The 25,291-nt window shown below is 35.9% G+C and overlaps 1 protein-coding gene and 2 pseudogenes across 1 annotated transcript in view; 2 read left to right on the forward strand and 1 right to left on the reverse strand.

The window, feature by feature from the left end:
* Positions 1-25,291, reverse strand: part of MSH4 (mutS homolog 4) — an 84,833-nt gene that overhangs the window by 18,452 nt on the left and 41,090 nt on the right. The window contains exons 9-17 of the mRNA XM_049111823.1: positions 24,158-24,232; positions 19,994-20,058; positions 18,689-18,858; positions 16,558-16,694; positions 15,459-15,562; positions 14,032-14,156; positions 11,652-11,852; positions 8,291-8,409; positions 6,834-6,962 (exon numbers count right to left, since the gene is read on the reverse strand). Of these exons, the coding sequence (XP_048967780.1) occupies positions 6,834-6,962; positions 8,291-8,409; positions 11,652-11,852; positions 14,032-14,156; positions 15,459-15,562; positions 16,558-16,694; positions 18,689-18,858; positions 19,994-20,058; positions 24,158-24,232 (1,125 nt within the window). The remainder of the gene's footprint in view (positions 1-6,833; positions 6,963-8,290; positions 8,410-11,651; positions 11,853-14,031; positions 14,157-15,458; positions 15,563-16,557; positions 16,695-18,688; positions 18,859-19,993; positions 20,059-24,157; positions 24,233-25,291) is intronic.
* LOC112641039 (reactive oxygen species modulator 1-like) lies at positions 344-583 on the forward strand (annotated as a pseudogene).
* LOC112679035 (endoplasmic reticulum membrane-associated RNA degradation protein-like) lies at positions 1,141-5,205 on the forward strand (annotated as a pseudogene).

The following is a 25,291-nucleotide window of genomic DNA, read 5'->3' on the forward strand; positions in this document are numbered from 1 at the left end:
GGAAAAATAAAATGTTAAGATATTAAAAAGAAAATATTTGGGCTGGCAAATAGCTGATGTTATGTAAGGTGGGTGGCAAGATGTATAGGACAGAAAAATGAAAAAACTACTTAATAAACAGGAATATAAAATCAAATTTATAAAGCAACAGGAAAATATTTAGAAATTCAGTAAACCATTTAGAAGCTAAGGACCATGTTCATAATAACATTAATATCTTCAAAATTTGTGTCAAACCAACTATTACTCTTTACTACCAGAAATAGAGTCATCAGTATCTTTAATCAGATTAGAGGTGAAGTGGGGGCACCACGGTGCAGAGACCCAAACACTAGCTAAGAGGATGCCGGTGGCTGTGGGGACCTACTGACAGTCCCAGCCAAGGTGCTTCAACCGCATGAAGATGGGCTTTATGATGGGCTGTGCAGTGGGCATGGAAGCTTGCATGCTCTTCAGTACCTTTTCCTGTCTCAGGATTGAAATGTGAGATTGGGAGCCGATGGGTGGCATCAGAAAAAACATGATACAGAGTGGTGGCACCATTAGCATATTCATGGCCATTAGGATGGACATCCAATACTAATCAGGGCCATGGTTTTCTACTATATCTACCCTTTCCCACCAGTCCCAGACCATGCACTATAATAAAACAAGTCTGAGTAAAATAATAAAAATAAAATAAATCTAATCGGACTAGAGAGTCAATTCCAGAAATCCCAGATTTGATTCAGAAAATTCATCCTTAAAATTTTGTTGCTTTAGAACCACTCTCAATACCAAAATCTGTAATAGTCAGGCTTTTCCAGGGAAACAGAATAGGGTGTGTGTGTGTGTGTGTGTGTGTGTGTGTGTGTGTAGAGAAAGAGAGAGATTGATTGATTTACTATTAGGAATTGGCTCATATGATTATGGAGTGAAGAATCCCCAGGTCTACAATCAGCAAGAGCCCCAGGAGAGCCGATGCTGTCATTCCAGTCTGAGTCTAAAGGCCTCAGAACCAGAAGAGCAAATGGTATAGTTTTGGTCCTAATGCTGGCAGGCTCAAGATCCAGAAAGAGCTGACATTTCAACTCTAGTCCAAAGGCAGGAAAAATGATTCTCGACTGAAGGCAGTCAAGAAGTAATCCTCTAACTCCCAAGATGGTCAGCCTTTCCATTCTGTTCAGCTATTCACATGGGCCCCACTCAAAACTGATAGGAATAGAGGAGCTGGAAGTCATGGACATAGAGCAGATGTGAGCCAGGGTGCCTATGCACACGCGAGCACACTCCTAGTCTGCCCAGGCCCACTGTGGTAGGGGCTAGAGGAGGTGCAGCATTGGCCACACTCTTCTAGCAAGGCGGCCCTGGCGGTGTGATTGAAGGCATGCCCTGATGTGGGCTCGAGGCCACCATTCCTGGTCCTCCACTGTGACTGTGTAGGCGTCCCCGCAGAGGCAGGTTGGCCTTACCTCTCATGGACGACTAGAGAAGATAGGCATCTGACTTTGACTCCAATGATGTATCCCTTGCCCTCCTTCTTCTTGGCACTGCCCCGACTCCACATTGTTCCAGGGACCAGTTCCTCCCTTACTTCCCAAGTTCCAGGCTGAAATTCATGATACACAGTATGCTAACAGAGGATCCTATTACCACTTGTCTTTCTCCCTCAGTCTATGACATGATATGTCAACTCAAGTTTGAAGTCAGAGAAAATTGTGATACCAATAGCATTGTAACTCAGAGGGATGAAGTATGCTGGAAGACAATCACAGACTCTGGGATTTATATAGGATCAGGCCAGGGTCTGCATTACAGGGAAAGCCTGAGGCTGCTGGGCCCTGTGTGTAAAGCTGGTCCACTCACATTTGTTATCTCTGACCAAGGGGCAGTTTGAAATTCAATATACACCATGGCTGTAGTGGAAAGCTTTTGCAGAATTATTTCTTGAAATATTTGATGCTTTGGAAAGTCTTCAATCTCCTGCTATTTCTCTTAGCTTAATGAAACTGACAGCATGTTGAGAACAGGCTTTGGGTGATACATTTTTTCTGAATGGCAAGGAATGCCCTTTCTTTTATTTACTGCTTTTTTGAGAGAGAGAGAGAGAGAGAGCGCGAGCGCGCGCATGCCATGGGGGAGGGGGCATAGTAGCAGCAGAGGAGAAGGGAGAGAATTCCAAGCAGCAGACTCCCCGCTGAGTGAGGAGCCCCATGCAGGGCTCTATTCCAGGACCCTGAGATCAGACCTGAGCCAAAATCACGTCAGATGCTCAAGTGACTGAGCCACTCAGGTATTCCAGGGATGCCCCTTTCTTCTTTTAAGAGGTCTGTTTGCATCTAAGCAGCTTGCTCGGGTCTTCGGGCAGTCTGTGGTGGAAAAGTCTTCATTGGATCTCTATGTGGACTCAACCTACATAACATCTTATGGCATGGGTTTGCATCCCATCAAGAAATCCCTTCGAACTACTGTTCAGTGATGATACTGTTGACAGTGGGATTGGGTCAGCTGAAGAGTTACTTGCAACAAACTAAATTTCCATTGGCATACCGACCTTTCATAGCTCTTACAAACCTTTTGGCTATTTTGTCTGACGTTACTTCTGAGGTACTTTCAATGTTAAAAGAAGTGATGAAGAAATACACTCTTATATTTAAAATCATGTTGCCATACTGAGAAGTTGCATTAATCAAGCCAAGTCACACAGGTTTGCCGACGGTGCATGTTGTTATTGACACAGCTAGAGATGGGACTTAGGAGAGTTTTTGCCATTAACAAATGTCCACAAGACTTCTGACTGCTAGTCAACAGCTCTTTATACCACCTGTGAGGAAATATTGGCAAAACACTTGAATGATGGTAAAAATCAATCAAATTCCTCTTTTCCTTGGAGAGCCTGCAATGGAATTTCTTTGGGATTCCCTGAACCATTGAGGAGGGTCCCCATAGAAGAGATCATTTAAGCCATGGGAAAATCAACTTACCCAAATTTCCAAAAGAAGCAATAAATCAATTGCTTGCATTTTCCATTGTACTTTTACTCAGATTAATTGACGAAGATCTATTAATAATGTTTAAGGAAAAAGCAGTGATAAAACAATTGGTTGGTTTTGCAGAAGACTACAGTGGTCTCTTCCATCCAGTTTCTTAGCCAAAAAAACATGCTGAGGGACGCCTGGGTGGCTCAGCAGTTTAGCGCCTGCCTTCGGTCCAGGGTGTGATCCTGGAATCCCAGGATCGGGTCCCACGTCGGACTCCCTGCATGGAGCCTGCTTTTCCTTCTGCCTATGTCTCTGCCTCTCTCTGTCTTCTGTGTCTCTCATGAATAAATAAGTAAAATCTTTGAAAAAAAAAAAAAACATGCTTATCTGTGAGAAGGCATCATTAGAGTTTGGCCCTCCTGCCTTTGCCTGAAGAAGCTGAGGAAGCAACCAAATTAGAAAGTAATTCTGAAACAAATGCCTGTGGCTCTTTAATTACAAATATCATGTATGAGCTGTATCACCATATGAGAATCATTGTGTTGTCAGTGACCTGGACAGTCTTCCCGCTGAGAAGTGGCCCCAGGTGATCTGCCAATTCTGTGGCACCCCCGTCCCAACTTTGTTCTGTCTCAGATCAGAACCATTCTCCAAGTTCTCACTGGGCTTCAAAACATCAGCACACACTGCACCCACATGTGCAGCCAGCTTGCTGCCTCTGTGGAGCTGAGACACCAGCAGTGGGTAGAAAGGGGGTTGTGCTCCAGGCAAAGGAAGTAGTAATAAGCTTCTGTCTCCTGTGCTTTACCCAATTTTATTGCTGATTGCACTGGAATTGGTCAACATTCATGTAGTTCATGGAAAAAATACTTATGGGTATCAAATTCTTAAAGCTCTTACATTACAGGGGGAACGTGATAGCTTACACCAGCCAGCAGAAGAACAAGTGGAACAAAACTATCAATCTTACATGTACAGCCCTGTTTAAAATCTGACTTTTACTGAGAAGAAACAAATGTGAATATATTTAGTCAAGAAATCCACAAGTATGGGATGTCTGGGTGGCTCAGTGGTTGAATGTCTGCTTTTGGCTCAGGGAGTGATCCCAGAGTCCTGGGATGGATTTCCGTATCAGGCTCCTCTCGGGAAGCCTGCTTCTCCCGCCGCCTGGGTCTCTCTCTGCCTCTCTCTGTGTGTCTCTCATGAATAAATAAATAAAATCTCAAAAAAAAAAAAAAAAAAGGAATCCACAAATAAGGGAGTCTTATGAAAATACTTAATAAGTCAAGATGCTTTGGGCTACATCCAAAACCGAAGCCCAAATAGGCTTTACCAACAAGGAAATTAAAAGTCCAAAGGCTGGGTGGATTCCAAGGTCTGACTGATGAAAGATGAAGTTCCATCTCTTTGTGGCCTTCTCACGTGCTGTTCCTGAGTTTGTATGAACCTCAGGGTGGGTTCCCTCCTGGAATCAACTGGCCACAGAAGTTTGATCCCTCCATTATTATATAGTGTCCATAGGAGGGGGAACTTTTCACCCAGATGTCACCCAAAAAACTCTTGAAAACTGTCACTGTGGTCAAGACCCTGCCTCCTGTACTCACTCACTAGCCAAGCTGGGTAGGCATCCACTCCTGAGCCACCACTGGGGCACAGAGAGAGAGCTTGGGCGAATCTGGCCTCATCCCTGGAGCTGAGAATAAGGTTGGGTGATCTAGATCCCATGGGATAGAGTTGAGAAGAAGCAGCTCCTGGAAGGTATGGTGGGTCAACAGGTGCCAGGCAGCAGGATTGCTGGTCAGTGGGTATTCAGGAAAGCAGGAGACCGGGCATGTGTCTGGGTATGGAGGGTTATGTGCAGGAGCAGGGAGAACTGAGGGAGTAAGGGTCAGGGGTACAGCTGCCCCAGTTCAGCTCGGAGAGCCAAAGTCTGAGATTCTGAAGAGCTCACTGGTCCCCTGGAATTGTCTGGAACATCTGGAAAGCCTCTGCTGTCTCAGGTGGCAGCAGCAAAGCCAACAGCTCTCAGGATCCCCTTTGAGGCTGTCCTGGACCCCAGGTCTGTCTATGCACTAGGCCTCACACAGTGAATCATGGCCTCTTCTCTACCTTCCAAACCTCCCTGGCAGGTTTTAGCCCACAGCCCTCCAAGGAAGGGCATTCATCATGTGTATTTCTTGCTTCTCTGCTGTCAGAGAACAGTACCAAGGAAACCATAAAGGAAAAGGATGGCGCTGTGGGATGACAGATATTCTAGCACGTTCCATCCACTCCTTTGCCACTACCACCCCCTTTTAAACTAAACTCCTTGGTAAAAACAGAGAACACTGAGCTTCTTTCCCTGTAATGCAGCCTTCTCTCATCCAAGTGTAGACCCCAAATCCCATATGTCATGTTTCTGCTCCTGGGACATGTCCTTTTACAGTGTCTCCACTGGACTCTAATTTAAATGATTTATAGGATTAACTACTCTTAACCCTCCTTATGTTGGAGCTGTAATGGAACAGAGGAAATAAAAATTGATATTTACCAAGCAATCTGCTTTACTCTGTCTACCAGTTCAAATACAAATCTCATTCAGAAACCCTTACAGATAAACTCAAAACACTGCGTGACAAAATGTCCAGTACTCTGTAGTCCAGTCAGGTTGACATACAAAATTAACCACTGCATATACTAATTAGCTCTTAACCCTAACAAGTAATACATGTATCTTATTTCTATGAGAAATTCTGATCGACTGACATAGATTCAGTATTTTACAAAGACTAATGTTATCTCAACATTACTTTTGATTTATCATATACCTTTCAAGTATAAGTAAGATTTTTCTCATTCTCTATAATAAATCATTATGTACTGTCATTTAATGTAAAGATCATCATCTAAGGGATATTTCAAGGTACTTCAAATATGGAAAAAATATTTTTAAGTTTTTTCATACCTGTATATATTTTGAGTGATCATCTAAAAAGATATTTTACAAATTAGCTTAATAAAATAGAGCAAAAATCATAGTCTGTTTTACTTGATTTGTGAAAGATTTGTTTTCCTTAAAGAAATGAAATCTTAGTTGGATAAGTAAAATAAATTTTCTATAAAGTGACCTCAGATGCCTAGTGTTTCACTTCATGTTGTGACATCATAGTCAATGTTATTATCCATGGAGACAATTATTGAAATGTTTTCATGTTTTGCTCTTTAATTTGATTATATTAAAGCTAAATGATTGGTTTTGATATTGTTTCTTGATTTTCTCCTTTGTCTACATCATGACTATCATACTAGCTGTTCCTGCTTCCATCAGAAATGAAGTAATAGGGCAGCCCGGGTGGCTCAGCGGTTTAGCGGCCGCCTTCAGCCCAGGGCCTGATCCTGGAGACCCAGGATGGAGTCTCACATCAGGCTCCCTGCATGGAGCCTGCTTCTCCCTCTGCCTGTGTCTCTGCCTCTCTCTCTCTCTCTCTCTCTCTCTCTGTCTCTCATGAATAAATAAAATCTTAAAAAAAAAAAAAAGAAATGAAGTAACAAAAATATAAATGCTATGGTATGCCTTTGTTACCTAAAATTGCTTAAAGAGCTATTTGTAGGCGCCTGTAAAATCCAATCATGATAAATATATAAAGGATACATCAAGGGGTCCCTGGGTGGCTCAGTTAGTTGAGCATCAGACTCTTGGTTTCCACTCAGGTCACTGACTCACAGTTGTGAGATCAAGCCCTAAATCATCTCTGCACTCAGCAGGTTATCTGTCTCTTCCTTTCCCCACCCCCCCGCCCCCTGCTCACACATGTGTGAGCTCTCTCACTCTCAAATAAATAAATACTCTTTAAAAAAGGACTCAAAATTAATACACTTAAAAGAGAAGAATACCTTTAAGCTCAGCAGATATTCACAAACAGCGTAACAAATGCCAATACCTTCTTCTGTACTGGTACCTCTGCCAAGTTCATCAATTAATATGAGTGATTTGTTATTAGCATTATGTAGAATATATGCTATCTGAAAAATATAATTTTAATATTATTCATTGTAACTAAACAGCTGTCACTACCATTTTTAGAAATGAGGAAAAATCTAGTCATACTCTTTATTGGTTCATCCGAAACATTTTTTATAAAGATATCCAGCTGAGTAGAAACTAACACATTGCTTTTCTTCTAAAAAATCTCATGACTAATAATTTTAACAGAATAGCTGATATGTATATAAACAGACACACACATATGTGTATGAGACAACACAGAGTAAATGACCATTATCTAAAATATACATATTTTAGATACAGTGAAATAAAACTAAGTATGTATTAAATGTTTAAGTAAAGTGCAAAAATGGTTATTTTCTTCTCCACAGATGACTGATCAATTGTCATAAAATACTCAAAACTATTTCTCAAGTTTATTTTAATATCTCTATAGCCAGTAAAGACTGAAGGAAAAACTAAGGGAAAAGTATCCAAGTCCACTGATTGCTATTTAAACAAATAAATTTAAATCCATGCTCAACAAAAACCAAGAATTGACAGAAATGCTCCTTCTCCACTGAAGAGTATTAACCTCTCTCTCAAAAAATATAATTAAACCCACATTATGTACTGACACAATAGTATTTCACAGCCATTTTACCTTTCTATAGGACTAAGCTTTTTGAGAGCTATGACCATTTAAAAATACACCTTGAGGGTCTAGTATTTTGCTATTTGTCCCACAGATAATACAAACTAAATAATTATGTAAGAGTCATATACAGTGGCACAAATAATACTATTCTTTCCCTATCTACAAAAAGTTATCCAGCTCTACAGTGATCCATTAATTCCCACCTACTGAAGATAGCCCAACAGCTATAATGAATACCTTTAGCCCTTCAAGTCTATTTGATATTTGCTCAGATCAGAAAAACAGTTATAGAAAGTGAAAATTCTAAAGGATTGCACAAGAGGATGATTTTTAAAAGCATTCTAACACAGTAATCTTTCATTTTAAAATCAAACCTAAAAGGAACAATAAGATACAGTGCAAGATGGTCCTGAACAGGTCATTGTTTTCTGAAAGACTTTTCTATATTCCATACAAGAACATGAAAGCATGGTTTTTTGTTCAACAGCACTAGCTTTCTCTTTAAAACCATATTTTTCGAAGAAATCTTCCCTTCCATTTCCACATAAGACAGAAATTAGAAGCTGTCTTTGACTGCCCTCTGGCTCTTGCAGAGGAATATAAGCACAGCTGCGTGTTTTAGTATAAGGATACTTTCTTACATAATAATTGACTATTAGTGGAAGAATTTAACATATGTTTAACATGAGGAAAGTTTGGTTTGGGTACCTCTTTCATTTCCTTCATGAATGTTGATGAATTTGTTTCAATATCATCATCGGTACTGATTCTTGTAAAAATCTGTTCAGCAATTCTAAAGGAAGAATATTCTGCTGGAACATATGATCCTGTAAAATATAAGGTCAATGTAAATTGAAATGCTTTTATAAAATATAAGTACTAATATTTTGTACTTTTTACTAACTCAGATTATTTATTAGCCTAGCTAAGGATTACATAGTAGAAAGATCACTGGATATAGTTAGACAACATGGCCCAGGCTCTGTCATTTATCGTACATCCTTGGGCAAGTAGACTCTCCCAGTCTCATCTTTCTCACATATAAATGGAAATACTTGCCTTTACTATTAGACAAAACTATATTCAAAATAGGAAAATTCGAAGGAAATGTTTATGAATCTCAAGTTGATAAAACTGTTACAGAATGATGTATTAGGAAATATCTGTTATTAGACATGTATAGAAATATCCAGAATCAGAACGAAAACAAAACATAATTTTTTTTAAAAAAGGTGAGTCTTTATCCATGAGACTTTTTCTACCTGAGAAGTTATCATGTTAACCAATCGAAAATATTCACCTTTTTTTTTTTAAGATTTTATTTATTTATTCATGAGACACACAGATACAGAGGGAGGCAGAGACACAGGCAGAGAGAGGAAGAAGCAGGCTCCACGCAGGGAGCCCGACATGGGACTCGATACCGGGTCCCCAGGATCACCCCTGGGCCAAAGGCAGGCACTAAACCGCTGGGCTACCGGGGCTGCCCAATATTCACCTTTTGAAAGCAAATCAACCTGATTAATGCACTTACCTCTATACAGATTGGGACATAAGAGGCATTCTAAAATCCTAAGAGGATAAAGATATCAAGCTTATACAACAAAATGGTGAAATAATGGGAGTGAAGAAGCAAAACCCTGATTATTCCAGGATTTAAAACCAAGATAAGGATGAAGAACAGGATCAGTCTCTAAGGAAAAAAGGAATAGCAAGAAAAGAAAGCAAAAGCCAGGATAATACTAATAAAAATAAAAGTAACAATAATAACAATAGTAATTATAATGATGGCACCTCCAAAAGCAGATCTCTCAAATACAGCTTTCTCACAGGATTTCCAGAAAGATTAAGTGGGAAAATAAATGTTAAAGTACCAAGGAGAGGATATAGCATATATAGTATATGTTTGTACCTTCTCCTTAGTTCATTTATATTTACCTCCACCAAAAAGGCTCTCAACATTTTTAAATATAAATTATTATAGAAGCCCCCCCACTGATATTCTGGTGGGCTCCTTCTCTAACAATACATCGCCAGAAGAATCTGTGTGAAAGGCAAATCCAATCACGCCATTCTCTTATTTAAATTTCAAGATAGCTCCCTACAGATTTCTGGATAAAGTTTAATCTCTTCAGTGAAGTACCTAAGACCCTTCATGATCTGGCTCCTGCGCATGTCTCTGGCTTTATATCTTATCACTCCTCACAGCCACTGTTCGCTCTACAAAGAAATAAAGACTTCTGTGCTTTAGAACACATTCTTACCTCTGCCTAGAAACGATCCTTCTTTCTCATACCCTTCCCTACGTCCACAGTATTTTATATACATTATCTTACTTAATCTTTACAGTAATTCTTAGAATTAGGTACTATTACAATTTTCATTTACAGGAAAACTAAGGAAGCTAGGTAACTTGCCTAAGATCACAGAGCTAGTAACTAGACAAGCTAGGTCTAGTTTCAAAGCCTATATTCTTAATTTCCATGCCTCTCAAATTCTGTTTATTTAAGGTCAGATTATATGAGATACTGTATATACTTTTAGGTATTTTAGAGATTTAAAATGAGGGGCAAGAGAATTAGAATAATTTTCTTCTAATATTTCAGGGGCTATTATTAAAAGACATTAAGTTATTCTGTGATGCAGAGAAGATAAGAATTAGGACTAATGAGTAAAAATTCTAGGAAGTCAGATTTCAAATTAGTGTAATGAATGCTCTAACAATTAGAGATGTTCAACAATTGCATAGCCCCCCCTTTTTTTTAAGAGACAGGGCTTCTCTGAACTATTCTAATAGAAATAAGATTACCATCACATATGAATTAGATAGTATTATTTAGAAAAGCAAGGAAATTAACTAAGATGTCCTTTTTTTCTTTTGGTCCTTTTCATTCCAATGCAACTATATATCCAATAAAATATTTACTCTTCACCAATTCACCTCTGATTTTCTTTCCCAGTAGTAAGGGTAAATCTGCACTGTATCACCAATGTTATTTTTTTAATATTTTATTTATTTATTAGATAGAGAGAGACAGAGAGGCAGAGACATAGGCAGAGGGAGAAGCAGGCTCCATGCAGGGAGCCTGACATGGGACTCAATCCCACATCTCCAGGATCAGGCCCTAGGCTGAAGGTGGTGCTAAACCACTAAGCCGCCGGGGCTGCCCTGTATCACCAATATTATTATTGCTGTATTCCCCTTACAATTTGTTACATTAGGCCAGGGTTTCTCAACCATCGCACTACTAACATCTTGGGATGGATAATCTTTCTTACGTGTGTTGTGGGGAGGGAGGAATGTCTTGTGCATTCTAGGATGTTCAGCAACACTTCCGGACTCTACATTCCCCTTAGTTGTGACAACCAAAAATGTCTCAGACTTTGCCACATTTGGGGGGCAAGAGTGGAGTGGGGGAGGGACCAAACTCATCCCTGGTTAAGAATCACAGTTTTAGGGCAAATCATCTCATTTCCAATTCATAGAGTTCTCAAGGTACCCCAGTTTTCAGAGCTAAACTGTGCCTCTATACCAAGAAATAAATGACTATGTTGAGCCAATGACAGCTTTATATGTGTGAGTATGCACACATAATGTGTTACTGTATCAAGTGCTGTGCCCGAGTTACTGGTAGCCCTTCAATTAAGTAAAAGATGTTTCTTTCCCCAATGTTAAAATTTGGGGAATTAATAACATGGGTTATTAAAAGCAGCAGCTTATCCTACTTACTTCACTTCTCATAAGAAAGTTTGGTTTTGAATCAGAAATAATGATATGATTCAGTTTAGTAATAACTGATACAACAGTAATAGTTATAGTAAGGTAGTTTTTGTTTCTGTTACATCTTACAAAAATTTTAGTACAATGCAATCCAAATTGGATGTTGCTTAATCAATACCAAACATTAAAAGTTATGGTCTACAGAACAGACCTTATTATACTTTTAGGTAAGAAAACCTACTCCAAACTGTTTTGGCGTTACTTAGGCACCAGAATCTAAAATATTAGGCATAACACATTTCAAATGGGGAGAAAAATTGCTAAGTATAAAGTAAAGCCATAACTTACCAATCTGGGCCATAATCTGACAAAGAGCAATCTGTTTTAAATATGTGGATTTCCCACTCATATTAGGTCCAGTTATGATCAAAAAATTACTTCCTTCTGTTATATAGGTATTGTTGGCAATAGGTTTTTCAACAGATATTTTTTCAAGAATGGGATGCCATCCCTGCTTGATTGCTAAAGTATCAGTAAATTCTGGCCGAACTGAAAAAAGAAAAAAGGTTTTGTAAGATTAATATATTTATGTTTAACAGTCTGTGTTATATATGTGGGATTTTATTAGGGTCAATTTGGGACAATAACATTATTTTATCCTAAATCCCTCTAGATTATAACTAATGCATTCTATTTTTTTCTTAAAGATTTTATATATTCATGAGAGATACAGAGACATAAGTCAAGGGAGTAGCAGGCTCCCGGTGAGAAGCCTGATGCAGGACTCAATCCCAGGACTCCAGGATCATGACCTGAGCCAAAGACAGATGCTCAACCACTAAGCCACCAAGGAGTCCCTGTAACTAATGCATTCTAATCACCATCACAACTTTTTTTTTAATTATTTATTTATTCATGGGAGACAGAGAGAGAGAGAGGCAGAAACACAGGCAGAGGGAGAAGCAGATCCACGCAGGGAGCCTGACATGGGACTCGATCCAGGGACTCCAGGATCACGCCCTGGGCGGAAGGCAGCCATTCAACCATTGAGCCACCCAGGCATCCCACCATCACAACTTTTATTCACTTCCAGGGAACACTATGGATTTAGTTCTTTGTCATTGTCCTGGGCTCCAAAACAGCAACATTTTCAGGTTTGTATAGATTAAAAAGAGTCAACTAACCATTGATAATACTTTTTTTTTAAAAAGAGAGAGTGCGAGATGGGGGGAAGGAGGAGAGGAGGAGAGAGAATATCAAGTAGACTCCCCACTGAGTGCTGAGCCCAACACAGGGCTCAATCTCATAATCCTGAGATCATAACCTGAGCCAAAATCAAGAGTTGGATGCTTAACAAGTGAGCTATTCAGGCGCCCTGATAATACTTTGAAAATAATGCTTAATTACCAAAACTACAAAATTGGACATTTACTCAATCCCACCTTAAGCATTATTTCAAATTTGGCATAATTAGCTTTTCAAGTGAGGTATGGATATTGAGTAAAACCAAATATGTCCAGACCCTTACAGAAATTTTGTTAAAAGGGATATCCAGATGACAGACAAAACAGACACAAAATATTTTGTTAATTTAAAAAACAAATAATGATCAGGTCTCTATGAATTCCTTCCAAGGTAAAGGGAGGAAGATGGCATAGGGACAAGTAAACACTAAAATCCTACACGCCTTTAGAGGAAACACAGGTAACTCAAAAGCATTCATTATAAAAGAGAGGTTCATTAGAAAAAAATTTTTCAATTACTTTAAAAGTATTTTTAAATACCCAAAGTCATTATTTATAGGTTTGAAGTTTCAGGATAATCCCTCACAAATTAAGATGAAGCAACATCAAATACCTTAACAGTCAAGAAAACTATTAAAATAGTTGATCCTTAAGGTAAGGTTTTGACCCCGAAGGACACCTAAAAGACTAGAAACTTTTGGCTTATAAGATACCAATTGAAAAAGTTAACATTTCCATAAGAAATATAAAAATATTTTTAAAAATCTTTGTAAGATCATTATTTCCCATTGACATGTATTTGAGAAATGCTACTGGAGATTTTAACTAGAAATTTCAATGTTATTAATGACATTAAGTCCACAATTATTCAACCTTAATTATCACATACTAATTTCATAAATTTGCATATAGGAGTATGGTTATTACTGATAAGTTGGATAAGAAATTTCAAGGGGTTAACTTGAAATATTCATTTAATATTAGAATATTACTTAACATTTGTATTCAAGGGTTACAAAAGACTTGGGATACAAAACTATATGATATAATCCCTTACCTTGAGATACTCACATCTCAGAACATTAGAAAAATGTTCATTTTGGAGATTCATTTCTCTCATCTATTAGTTACAGTGCTTCCAATGAGTCTTCAGATTTGAACTTTATCTATTTGGATCATTGTCATTTCCACCAAGAAGGCAGTTTTTCATTCTTTCCTATTTGGGGAACCTTTAACGTTTCTTGCAGTATTTTCTTTCTCATTTGTTAATTTCTCAGTAAACAATTTTCTGACTTTTAAAATAAATTTTAAGGGTAATTTTACTTTTTCTATTCTACATCTTGGTCTAAGACCATAGGCAAGAGACCATATTTAAGGTAAAAAAAAAACAAAAAAGTAAAACATTCAGAATTATTATGTAAAATTGCTTGAATAGAATATAAATTTCAGTATGCAACATATTTATTCCAAAGAAAGTAACTTACCATAGTCAGAAAGAGTGCAGGCATGAGCAAATGACAGTAGCATATCCAGCATTGACACAGTGTCAGATAGTTTATATAAGCAATGAATATGTTCATAAATCTCACTAAGCAGTTTGCACACAATCCTGAAAGCATATGTTTGGAAGTCAGGTAATGCTTTAAAGACTGACATACAATGTAATTGGAAAGCAATATCAAATTCATTGCCTAAGGCAAAGTAGCATTCACAGTTCCGTTGCACACTACAGATAAAGTCTATTGCTCTTCTGCCTCATTTTAGAGATGAGGAAATTGAAGTTCCTTGAGTTCACAGCACTTGTAGCCAGAATGCACCTTCTGGTATTTTAACACTACATTTTTGAAGTGACTGCTGTTATTAAATACTAAAAGAAATTAATTTTCATTAATAAAATTATTTTTATAAGTCAAACAAGATCTCCCTATACTTCAAACAGCTTCCAAATGCTAATAATTTTGCATTTTTTTCAAATGTTAAATTCAACACAAAAGTTACTATTTCGTTTCTCTCTCTCACACACACGCATCCTAACAGAATTAATTAGGCTTTTATGTGGAAGTTATTATACTGTGACATAATATAAAAGGTTTTCCTTGCAGCCCATGGCTGGCTCAGTTGATAGAACATGTGACTCTTGGTCTCAGAGTTCTGAGTTCAAGCTCCATACTGGGTGTAGAGATTACTTAAAAATAAAATCTTAAAGGGTGGTTGGGTGGCTCAGCTGGTTAAGTATCTAAGATTCTTGATCTCAACTCAGGTCTTGCTCTTTCCCTTACTAGGAGAAATACGTTCCCCAAACCTACTATATCTCATAATCTCTGTGGTTAATGCTCTGAAATTGTTTTGAAAGTTCAAAATTTATCTTTATAATCTCAGCTCATCAATTATGAATGATCTTTTTTTGCCCCTGCCCATGTATGAAATATGAAATATTTCATATTTCCCGATGTACGGCTACTATTTCATGACCAGCAAAAGACTGGCAATGGATACACACACACACACACACACACACACACACACACACCTACATACATATGCCATGAGAAGTTGAGTGCTTACATATCATAAGAAAAGAATAAACTGAATCAAGCCCAAGATAAGCCCATGATGTGCCAAATTCAACATCATGGTGGAATGCATACTACAGAACTATCATGTAAATGATGTGTTTTTGTTTTGTTTTGTTTTTGCAATTAGATTTGCCCTGAATCTTCTGTGAGGCTGAGCGATCACAATCACAGCGAGATTTTTAAAGTTTTAATTGCTCTTCCAGGAAATGTTCTTTCTTTGCTAACATTCATAATTTTACAATTTTCTGCAGTCAGACAAAAAGCCAATTAATGAAATTTATTTCAGTGCCTCAAACTGAACCACTGTAATATTCAAAAACTTCAAATGTGCTTACATATAAGTCATGTGATAGATTTCTCTCAAAGATTCTTGACATCTTTCATTCATTTTAATTAAGTCTGCTGATGTAAAGGTGTAAGAACTTTTCACTTTGGATATCTGCTGGGAAATTAACAAACAAATGTCAAGATGTATGTACATTCCTATAAAATAAAACATAGAGATTTTAAACAATATAAGTATTTAGGTTAATTACTTTAATTTTTGAGATAAATGATCACAAATAAAATCTCTAATAATGTCTGCAAAAAAGAAAAGATCACGCCTAAAGTTAAAGCACTTAACCTACTGTATTCCATAACTATTTGAATAGGTCTTAAAATAGCTCTGCAGAAATGTCAGACAATACATCTTATTACCAAGTACTATGCATGACAGGTATCGGTAATTTTCACTCCACCTCTGACCTATCTTAGCCCTTGCCCCATATCTGAACCTCACTCAATTTCTAATCCCATTACTATGTCTCAACCCATTCTTTACTTCATCCATCCCCCATTACCTGGTAATACAGTGTGTATTTAAAAACTCTAAAATTTAAATGGTTTGTTTTGTCGAAAAGTACTCCCTGAGAGCAGAGAAAGCAAAATCAGAGTAGGTTAGACTTTCCCAAACTAGTATATCATGGTGATGTTTTGTTAATATGTATTTCGGGAAAAATATTTCCCTGGTCCAAGGGTTTAGCAATATTGGATTTTAAAATGTTAGCAGATTTATTTCATGATTTTTAAACCTTTAATAGGCAAGTGTGCATTGAGAACCACCTACAACAGGAGATGGTACAGTATTTTCCAAATTCCTTTTATCAAAAATATCTTTTGAACTTTTTTTTTTCATTTCCCTTTTTTTACACATACCAAGGTTCCAGAACTGTGGAATGCAATGTTTGATGTTTCTCAAAAAAAAAAAAAAAAAAAAGTTCTACCTCACCCTTAGATTAGTGTAACTGTTAGGTGGTTTGACAGGAGTAGGAGAAGCAATACACAGAACATTCAGAAATTTGGATGTAAAATTCAAGGAATGTCTGAAATATGCAAAATGTAATTCTGTAAAATCAGAAATAATAATTTCCAAACCAAAATTTCAAAATGAACCTTAATAAATTCTGAAGGAAGTTGATTATTTGGTAGGGCTGTACAATCTATAGTCATCTGGATGAAAAATCCTCGAGCAGAGCTAAAACTTGTCCTCAAAGGAAGATTATATTTTTCTGCAAGCTGTGATATCATTCCTAGGGACCAGAAACAAGAAAAACAAAAAGAATTTTAATGAGAAAATTACTCTGTTTTTTAAAAAATCACTTTTTTTTTTTTTACTTTATATATAAACAGGAAGGTCTTGTTGGTATTTTAAACTGTAAAGACTTTTATTTTTTTATTCTTTTTTTGAAGATTTTATTCATTCATTTGAGAGAGTGAGCATGAAAGAGAGATAGCTCGAGCAGGAGTAGAGGGAGCAGACTCCCCACCGAGCAGGGAGCCTAACATGGGACATGATCCCAGGACTCTGAGATCATGACCTGAGCTGAAGGCAGACACTTAACCGACTGAGCCACCCAGGTGCCCCAAACTGTAAAGAATTTTAATGTCTAACGTATATAGTGGTCAAGTATTCTTTTAAGAAAAAGATTGGTAGTACAAAGTCAGTCGTTTTGACAGGTAGTTTGAAAGTAAAAAAACTATAAAAATTAAAATAAAAAACTAAACTAAGACTATTTTATACTCTCTGTATTAGAATATTAGATTTTTTCATTTGTTATTCATTCAAGTTTTTTGAAAAGAGAATCATATGAATTATTATAATCATTTAGTTCACAATAAGAAATTCTCTCTACATAACATACTTTGCAAAACAAAAAATTCCAAAAAGAAAATGGTGATTCAACAAATACCTAAAAAATCTAAATCTTCCTATCAACTCCAAACTTATCACAGAGTTCTAATTTCTATTTTTAACTTGATGACCATAAATGCTTTGAACATTACTTGTTCAAATTAACATCTTTATTCATCAAAATAGTTCATTCAACAATTTTCCTGCTTCTTTCAGCAATACACCACTCTCAGGCTAGAAATTTCAATTAGCACCAATTTCCCTTTACCGTGGCCATAACTATTCAATTATTAGCTCACCATTTCTTCCTTCAACCTCTGTGTTTTTCTCTCTTCTCATGTACAGGGCTATCACTGAAATGCTTTGTTAACTTCTAATAGTTTAAAATGGTTTCCCTGTCTTCATTGCTCCACTCAGATTCATTCAACCTACCTTGATCAATTTCACTCCATAGAGCAAAAATATCTCTATGCTTCTTCATTCACTTAGGGAAAAAACCCAAACTCCCAGTCTCCAAAGACTAAATTCTGGTCACTAGTCTCACTTCTGATCTTACTTCTTAGAATAGGGAATGCCCTATTCCATCCTTCTAACCAGTTTCCTTCCTATGCCTTGAGGTTTCCTTAGCCTTTGTGATTCAGTTTGTACCATTGCCAATAGGTAAAATTCCTTTCTTGGCTATCCAATCTACTAGAAACATTTCCATCCTCTATGCTTCCACACCCAATCACTCTCTGACCTCTCTAACATGTTATATTTTTCATCATATATCTTATGCCCATGTGATATTTCATCAGCTATGTGATTGATATATGCACCTATCTATACATATAAATTCACACAAACATACGTGCAAGTGCATGTGTGTTTCTTTCTTGTCTATCTTCCCTACCATAACATAAGCTCCAGGACGACAGGCATTTTGTCTTGTTCACTATATATTCCCTAGTACCTGAAACATTGTCTAAATTTACAAGAAACTCCATAAATTTGTTAAATGAATTACTGTACTTGTTCAAATGCTACACCTCTTTCTCTGAAACCACTTAATGATGATAGTCTGCATTTTTCAACTAATTTATACACAATGTTATATGAAGGTAAACAAATATCTCCTGGTCTTCAGGTAGCTATAGGTTTGAAGAAGCTCTATATTTAAGTTTGGAGAAAAGAACAGACATATTATGATAGAGATACTTATTTTTAAAATAATATTTTAATATATTTTAAATGACAATATGTGTTACCTTATATGTTTTGATAATAAAAATTTAATTAAAACAAGCATGGCTAGTTATCACCAGCAGAAAAGCACAATATGTTCTAAAAAGGTTTGATTTCTAAAATTAAAAAAAAAAAAAACAGAAAAATAGGCTGAAGTAATTAAATCACCTGCTATGTCATCTACAATCTCTGTATATGTTCTTCTAGCTATGTCAAGAAATTCATTGATGTTGGATCTCACTGCATAGCACTTCTGAGTCCTCATGTTTAGGCATCCTTTCATGTATCTTGTGTCATCATTAATTACTGTTTTAATCTTTTCAAGTATGATTCCAAACCTAAAAAAGAACATTATAGGCAATAAAGCAAGCAATCATTTTAATTCACAATCTGAGTCACAGTTAATGATATTTTTCTTGGAATAATATAATTTTAAATATAACAACATATTTTCTTGAAATCTACTGAATATTATTTTGAAAATGAATACTTCAGTTATATATATTTTATGTAAGTTAGAACCATGACTATGTCAATTTTAAAATATTTTGCCTAAAGTAACATGAAGCCACCAAGAACAATTCTATAAACTGCTAATATAAAGATGTCCCAAATTATACCCTCTGACTCTGTGTCTATGAGTATAAAATAAATTCCTAAAGAACTATTATAAAAATTCTGGCTTCATGTTCATTGACTCAATCAACATTTACTTATACCAGGTATGATCACTATTGTAAGTGTTCAGATTCAAAGAAAGATTAAATGTATGGTCCTTGCCTCAGGTGGGGCCAGACAGACTAAACACATATTGTAAGACAGTGTAACAGAAACTTCACAATAATCCGTAATTAAATGCAGTGATCATGCAAATCAAAATCTGGTAACATCTATTTTCCTAACCTTCTGTTTTATTCTGTTCTATATTTTATTTGTAATTCTATTTTTATTAACCTCAATTTGTGGCTCACAAAAGATGTGAATCCTGAATCAATAAAATAACAGTTCTTAAGTATCACAAGTCTGTTTGGTCAAAAAGGTGCCATTGCTAAAAACAATATTAAAAGTAAACTGTATTTAGATCTCTTATTCAATATTTCTACCTACTATTTTTTGTTACATTAGGCCTTTTATGATTTACAAAAGAGAAATATGTACTTTTATACTTGCCCGTCTTTCCATGGGGAATGGCTAAAAAAAGAAATATTAAAATTGCATATTTCAATTTTTAATACTATTCTAATTAGTATTATTTGTGCCTAATAACACAAATACTCAATGTGCTTACTCTATTTATGGGTATTTATAAGATGTAATGTATAATTAGGACTTTGATGAATAGTTTAAAGGTTGTTAACCAGAGTTCAAGTAATTGTTCTATTGATTACAGTTAAGAGTCCTTAAAATCATTTATGATCAGGAAGAAAGGAATAATTAGCACGGGTATTTTATTAACAGTTGAGGGACAAAGACCTTTTATCTTCCAAGGAACCACAGTAAGCTCTTAATAAAGGTGTGTTGTAGTTCTTCAGAGCAATCTGTGAAAAAATAAGGACAGTTAAAAATAATAAATTATATTACTACTTAAACATGGCATTTTACATTTGTTTAATACTTTACAGTTTACCAAGGGTTTTCTTGCTTCATCTTCTCATCTGTATACTCATAAAAGATATTTTAGGTATGTAGGTAGGACAAATGGTACCTTTCCCATTTTCCAGATAAAGAGCTAATAAAGGGCTCTTCTATCCACTGCTTTACTATTATGGCTTTTTCTTATTTCTCAACTAATTCTTAGCATTCAACTACTTATTAGAGGTAGGTATTTAAATAGCTATCGTTGTACATTTAGAGTACTCAACATGTAATTCCAAAACTTGGGTTTTAAATATACATGAAACTAAAAAAAGTACTTTGCATATTTACAAATAGACCAATTTCTTTCTCTATTCTTACATGGTAAAAGTAGAGGTTTATTTTTGCTTAATGGGAACTACGAGTGGTTACTATTTAAATAAATAGAAACACGAGGAAAACACATTTAACCTTTTTAAAATTAAAAAAAAATTTTTCATTTAAGTCAATTAGCATTCAGTGTATTATTAGTTTCAGAGGTAGGGTTTAGTGATTCATCAGTTGCATATAACTCCCAGTGCTCTCATTACATCATGTGCCCTCCTAATGTCCCTTTCCCCTACCCACCTCCCCCCCAGCAACGTTCAGTTTGTGTCCTATAGTTAAGAGTCTCTTATGGTTCGTCTCCCTTTCTTATTTCATCTTATTTTATTTTCCTTCCTTTCCCCATGTTCATCTGTTTCTTAAATTCTACATACTAGTGAAATCATATGATATTTGTCCCTCTGACATTTCACTTACTGCAATAACCTTTAGTTCTAGCCACATCATTACAAATAGCAAGATTTCATTCTTTACCATGGCTGAGTAATATTCCATTGTATGTATGTATATGTGTGTGTGTATATATATATGCATATATACATATATACACAATTGTGGACATTGTTGCTATAAACATTGGGGTCCATGTGTCCCTTCGAATCACTATATTTGTATTCTTTAGATAAATACCTAGTAGTGCAATTGCTGGGTCATAGGGTAGCTCTATTTTTAACTTTCTGAGGAATCTTCATACTGTTTTCCAGAGTGGCTATACCAGTTTGCATTCCCACCATCAGTGTAAGAGGGTTCTTCTTTCTCTGCATTCTCACCAACATTTGTTGTTTCCTGACTTGTTAAGATATTTCATTGTGGTTTTGATTTGTATCTCCTTGATGCTAAGGATGTGAAGCATTTTTTCATGTGCTTTTGGGCTACGTGCCTGTCTTCTTTGAAGAAATGTCTATTCATGTCTTCTGCCCATTTCTTGACTGGATTATTCAGTTTATGGCTGTTGAGTTTGATAAGCTCTTTATAGATTTTGGACACTAGCCCTTTATTTGATATGTCATTTGCAAATATCTTCTCCCATCCCACAGGCTGCCTTTTAGTTTTGTTGACTGTTTCCTTTGCTATGCAGAAGCTTTTTTTTTTAAGATTTTATTTATTTTTTCATGAGAGACACAAACACACACACACACACACACAGAGAGAGAGGCAGAAACACAGGCAGAGGGAGAAGCAGGCTCCACACAGGGAACCTGATGTGGGACTCGATCCTGGGACTCCAGGATCATGCCCTGGGCCGAAGGCGCTAAACTGCTGAGCCACCCAGGGATCCCCAGAAGCTTTTTATCTTGAAGTCCCAATAGTTCATTTTTGCCTTTGTTTCCCTTGTCTTTGGAGATCTGTCTAGCAAGAAGTTGCTGCCGCTGAGGTCAAAGATGTCACCGCCTGTGTTCTCTTCTAGGATTTTAATGGATTCCTGTCTCACATTTAGGTCTTTAATCCATTTTTAGTTGTTTTTATCACTACATTTTCCTTTTCTCCCCTACTTAATACTACATCACAAGCATTAGAAACTCTTAATAGTATAAATTTTTATTAAGTCATAGTATTTCACCATCTAGAAAACAGTCTCTTCCCCCAGTTATTAGAGTTCTGTGCTACTTATAATTTCTTACTAATATAAATAATGCTGCAATGACCATAACTAAGCATAAATCCTGGTCAGTATTTCTTAAAAGTTCTTTTTGGACAGATTTCTAGTAGTATAACTGCATTAAAAGATAGATGTTATAAAACTTCCCCGTGAAGTATGTGCAATTTGTACTCCTACCAGCTGCCTATGAAGTTGTCTGTCTCACTGTTCTCTCATTAGCAGTAAGTTGCATCCATTAAAGGAAAAAAAAATCTTTACTTCTTTAATATATAAAAAAATGACTTTAATTTGTATTTTTTTGATTAATAGTAAGGCTGAACATTTTTGGTATTATTTATTAACCCCCTCGATTTCCATTTTGGGGGTATTTTCCATATTTCTATTGGTATCCCAGTACTCTCTTATGAGATTTCATGAGTTTTATGACAGAAATTAATATTTTATCTGCCAAATGTAATAAATTTTTCCTTTCTTTGGCCTTTACTTTGCTTCGGACATATCAAAGCTTGAAATTTGTGTTTTATCAAATCTATCAATTTGGGGGGATAATTTATTATTATACCTCTTTCATTCTAAGAAAGATGATATTTTTTATTTTTATTTTTTTATTTTTTTAAAGATATTTATTCATGAGAAACAGAGAGAGATGCATAGACACAGGCAGAGGAAGAAGCAGGCTCCATACAGGGAGCCTGATGTGGGACTCGATCCCGGGACTCCAGGATCACGCCCTGGCCTGAAGACAGCGCTAAACTGCTGAGTCACCCAGGCTGCCCAGATGACATTTTTTAAATCTTTTGCCAAAATTACTTTATTAGAATGAACTCTGTAACAAAATTCTTCCAAAAAAGTAATGAAAGTAACAAAATACTTTTTCCTTTAAAAAAAGTAGTTCTTCCTCGTCAACTTAATTTTTAAAAATATTTTGGACAGGGGCTGGAGGCTAGCTCAGTCAGTAGAGCATGAGACTCTTGATCTCAGGGTTGTGAGTTGGAGCCCCATTTGGGTGTAGAGATTACTTAAATAAATATATATATAAAAAGTTTTGCATAGTATAGTATTTAAAAATAGATGAGAAAATTACATCAGAGATATTTCAGGTAAGAGTCATCAATGAATATTTAAATCATTGAGTGAAAGTTTAATGGATACTGACATAGTCTAAAAGTATCACTCCACAGATTACAGTGAAGAATATGATCAAAGTTAGTATCACCAGAATGAAGAATGACATCATGTGCCTCCTGATGTGATGTACTGAAAAAGATACAACATTGCTCTTAGAGTATTACTGCCAAATATGTAAGCTGAACTTAATCATGAGAAAATAATCATACAAATTGAGGAATACTCTATAAAACAACAGATACTCTTCAAGATGTTAATATCATGAAAGACAAAGAAAGGATAAGAAACTTCCAAGTTGAAAAGAGGTATAAAGAAATGACAGTAAGGGCACCTGGTGGCTCAGTCAGCTAAGAGTCTGCCTTCGCTCAAGTCTGATCCCAGAGTTCTGGGACTGAGCCCCACATAAGGCTCCCTGCTCAGTGGGGAGTCTGCTTCTTCCTCTCCCTTTACCCCTCCCCCTGCTCATGCTCTCTCTCTTCCTCATTCTCCCTCTCTCAAATAAATAAATAAAATCTTCTTTAAAAATGACCTTAAATATAATGCATGGTCCTGGACTGGACCCTGTATCAAGAAAAAAATCCATAAAAAACATTATTAAAACAATTAGAAAATTTTGAATATGGACTACACATAATATAATAGTATTGGGTCAATGTTAAATACCCTAAATTTTTAAATAATTGTGGTTATGTAACAGAATATCATTGTTCTTAGGAGATATACACTTTAGTATTCAGGTATTACAATTTTTAAATATTTAATAAGAATAATAATAATAATGACATAATATGTAGTGTGTGCTGTGTGTATGGAGAGAATCTGGGAATTAATTATACTATTCTTGTAACTTTAACTAAATTTGAAATTTTTAAAATTTTTGAATTTGAAACAAAGTCTTTAAAAAATTGACGTTAGTCATGTTTTATACAGTATACACCCACATAGCTTACCTTTAGAGGATCCACAAGTTCCAAGGTATGTTTTAGGTATATTAAATTCGTTATCTTTGATTCAGCTGCATTAACCTATTAAGATAAAGAGCCAAATGTGGACAGCATAAATATATGAGAATGCATTTTCCTCCTGAACACTCTACACTTATCATATTCATACTTTTATATATCAACCTAGCCAGTATGCCACCCTATACAATAGTTACAATTACTGACCCATTATTAATAAGCCTAGTGTACTAGTTTCCTGAAAGTCTGACAATGAGAAGAGTTCATCTCATTGTGTCCAAATTCCATTTCTACTTCAGTTCCTCGGGTCCAGCTTAATCTATAGTAGTGATAGGAGATACAGTTCAATCCTGAGCAGTACCAAGACTAACTGAAAAAAGTACAAATGGTATTTGTGAAAGATGATATTCGAAAAGCTGAATCTGACTTTTCCAGGTAGTTACAAAATGCCTCATTGGCTCCTGTTTGTGCATGGAAAACCATTTTCATAATTCAAGTTATCCAAATTAATTATAATTTTTCAAAACAGAGCAACCAACACTCAAAATTTTATAAATAAACTTTTAAAAATCAAATTGTACTATCTCTAGAAACAAACAATGGAATTAAACCTTGGGAAATGAAGAATGTTTTGTGAGTGGACAAATATACCAATACTTATTGATAAGGAGTTTTAGAATAGTACATTATGATATAATGTACTTGATAAAGTGCTCTTTCTTTTTGAAATCTCCTACCTACATTCCTATTGCACAATACCTGGACTGACAGTATGAGCCAATTTAGAAGAAATACCAAAATAAATGTTGTCAGCCCCAAACAAGTTACTCTGCAGACTCTCTTAAAATGGATTTCTGAAACTGGAACATTAAAAATAAATAATATTCACCAAACAGAAGACAATTATCATCCCTATTACTGAAGGAGAATATTTTTTTTAAATACCAATTTACCCTTGAAGAAGAACAAGGTAGAAGGACTAACTCTAATGAATATTGGTATCAGTACATGATAAAGTTAGAGTAATTAAGAAACTGTGGTATTAGCACAAGGACAGACAAAACAACCAATGGAACAAAATAAAGAGTCTAGAAACAGACCCAAACATATGATTTAATCCAA

Source organism: Canis lupus, chromosome 6, assembly GCF_003254725.2.
Source record: "Canis lupus dingo isolate Sandy chromosome 6, ASM325472v2, whole genome shotgun sequence".
NCBI lineage: Eukaryota > Metazoa > Chordata > Mammalia > Carnivora > Canidae > Canis > Canis lupus.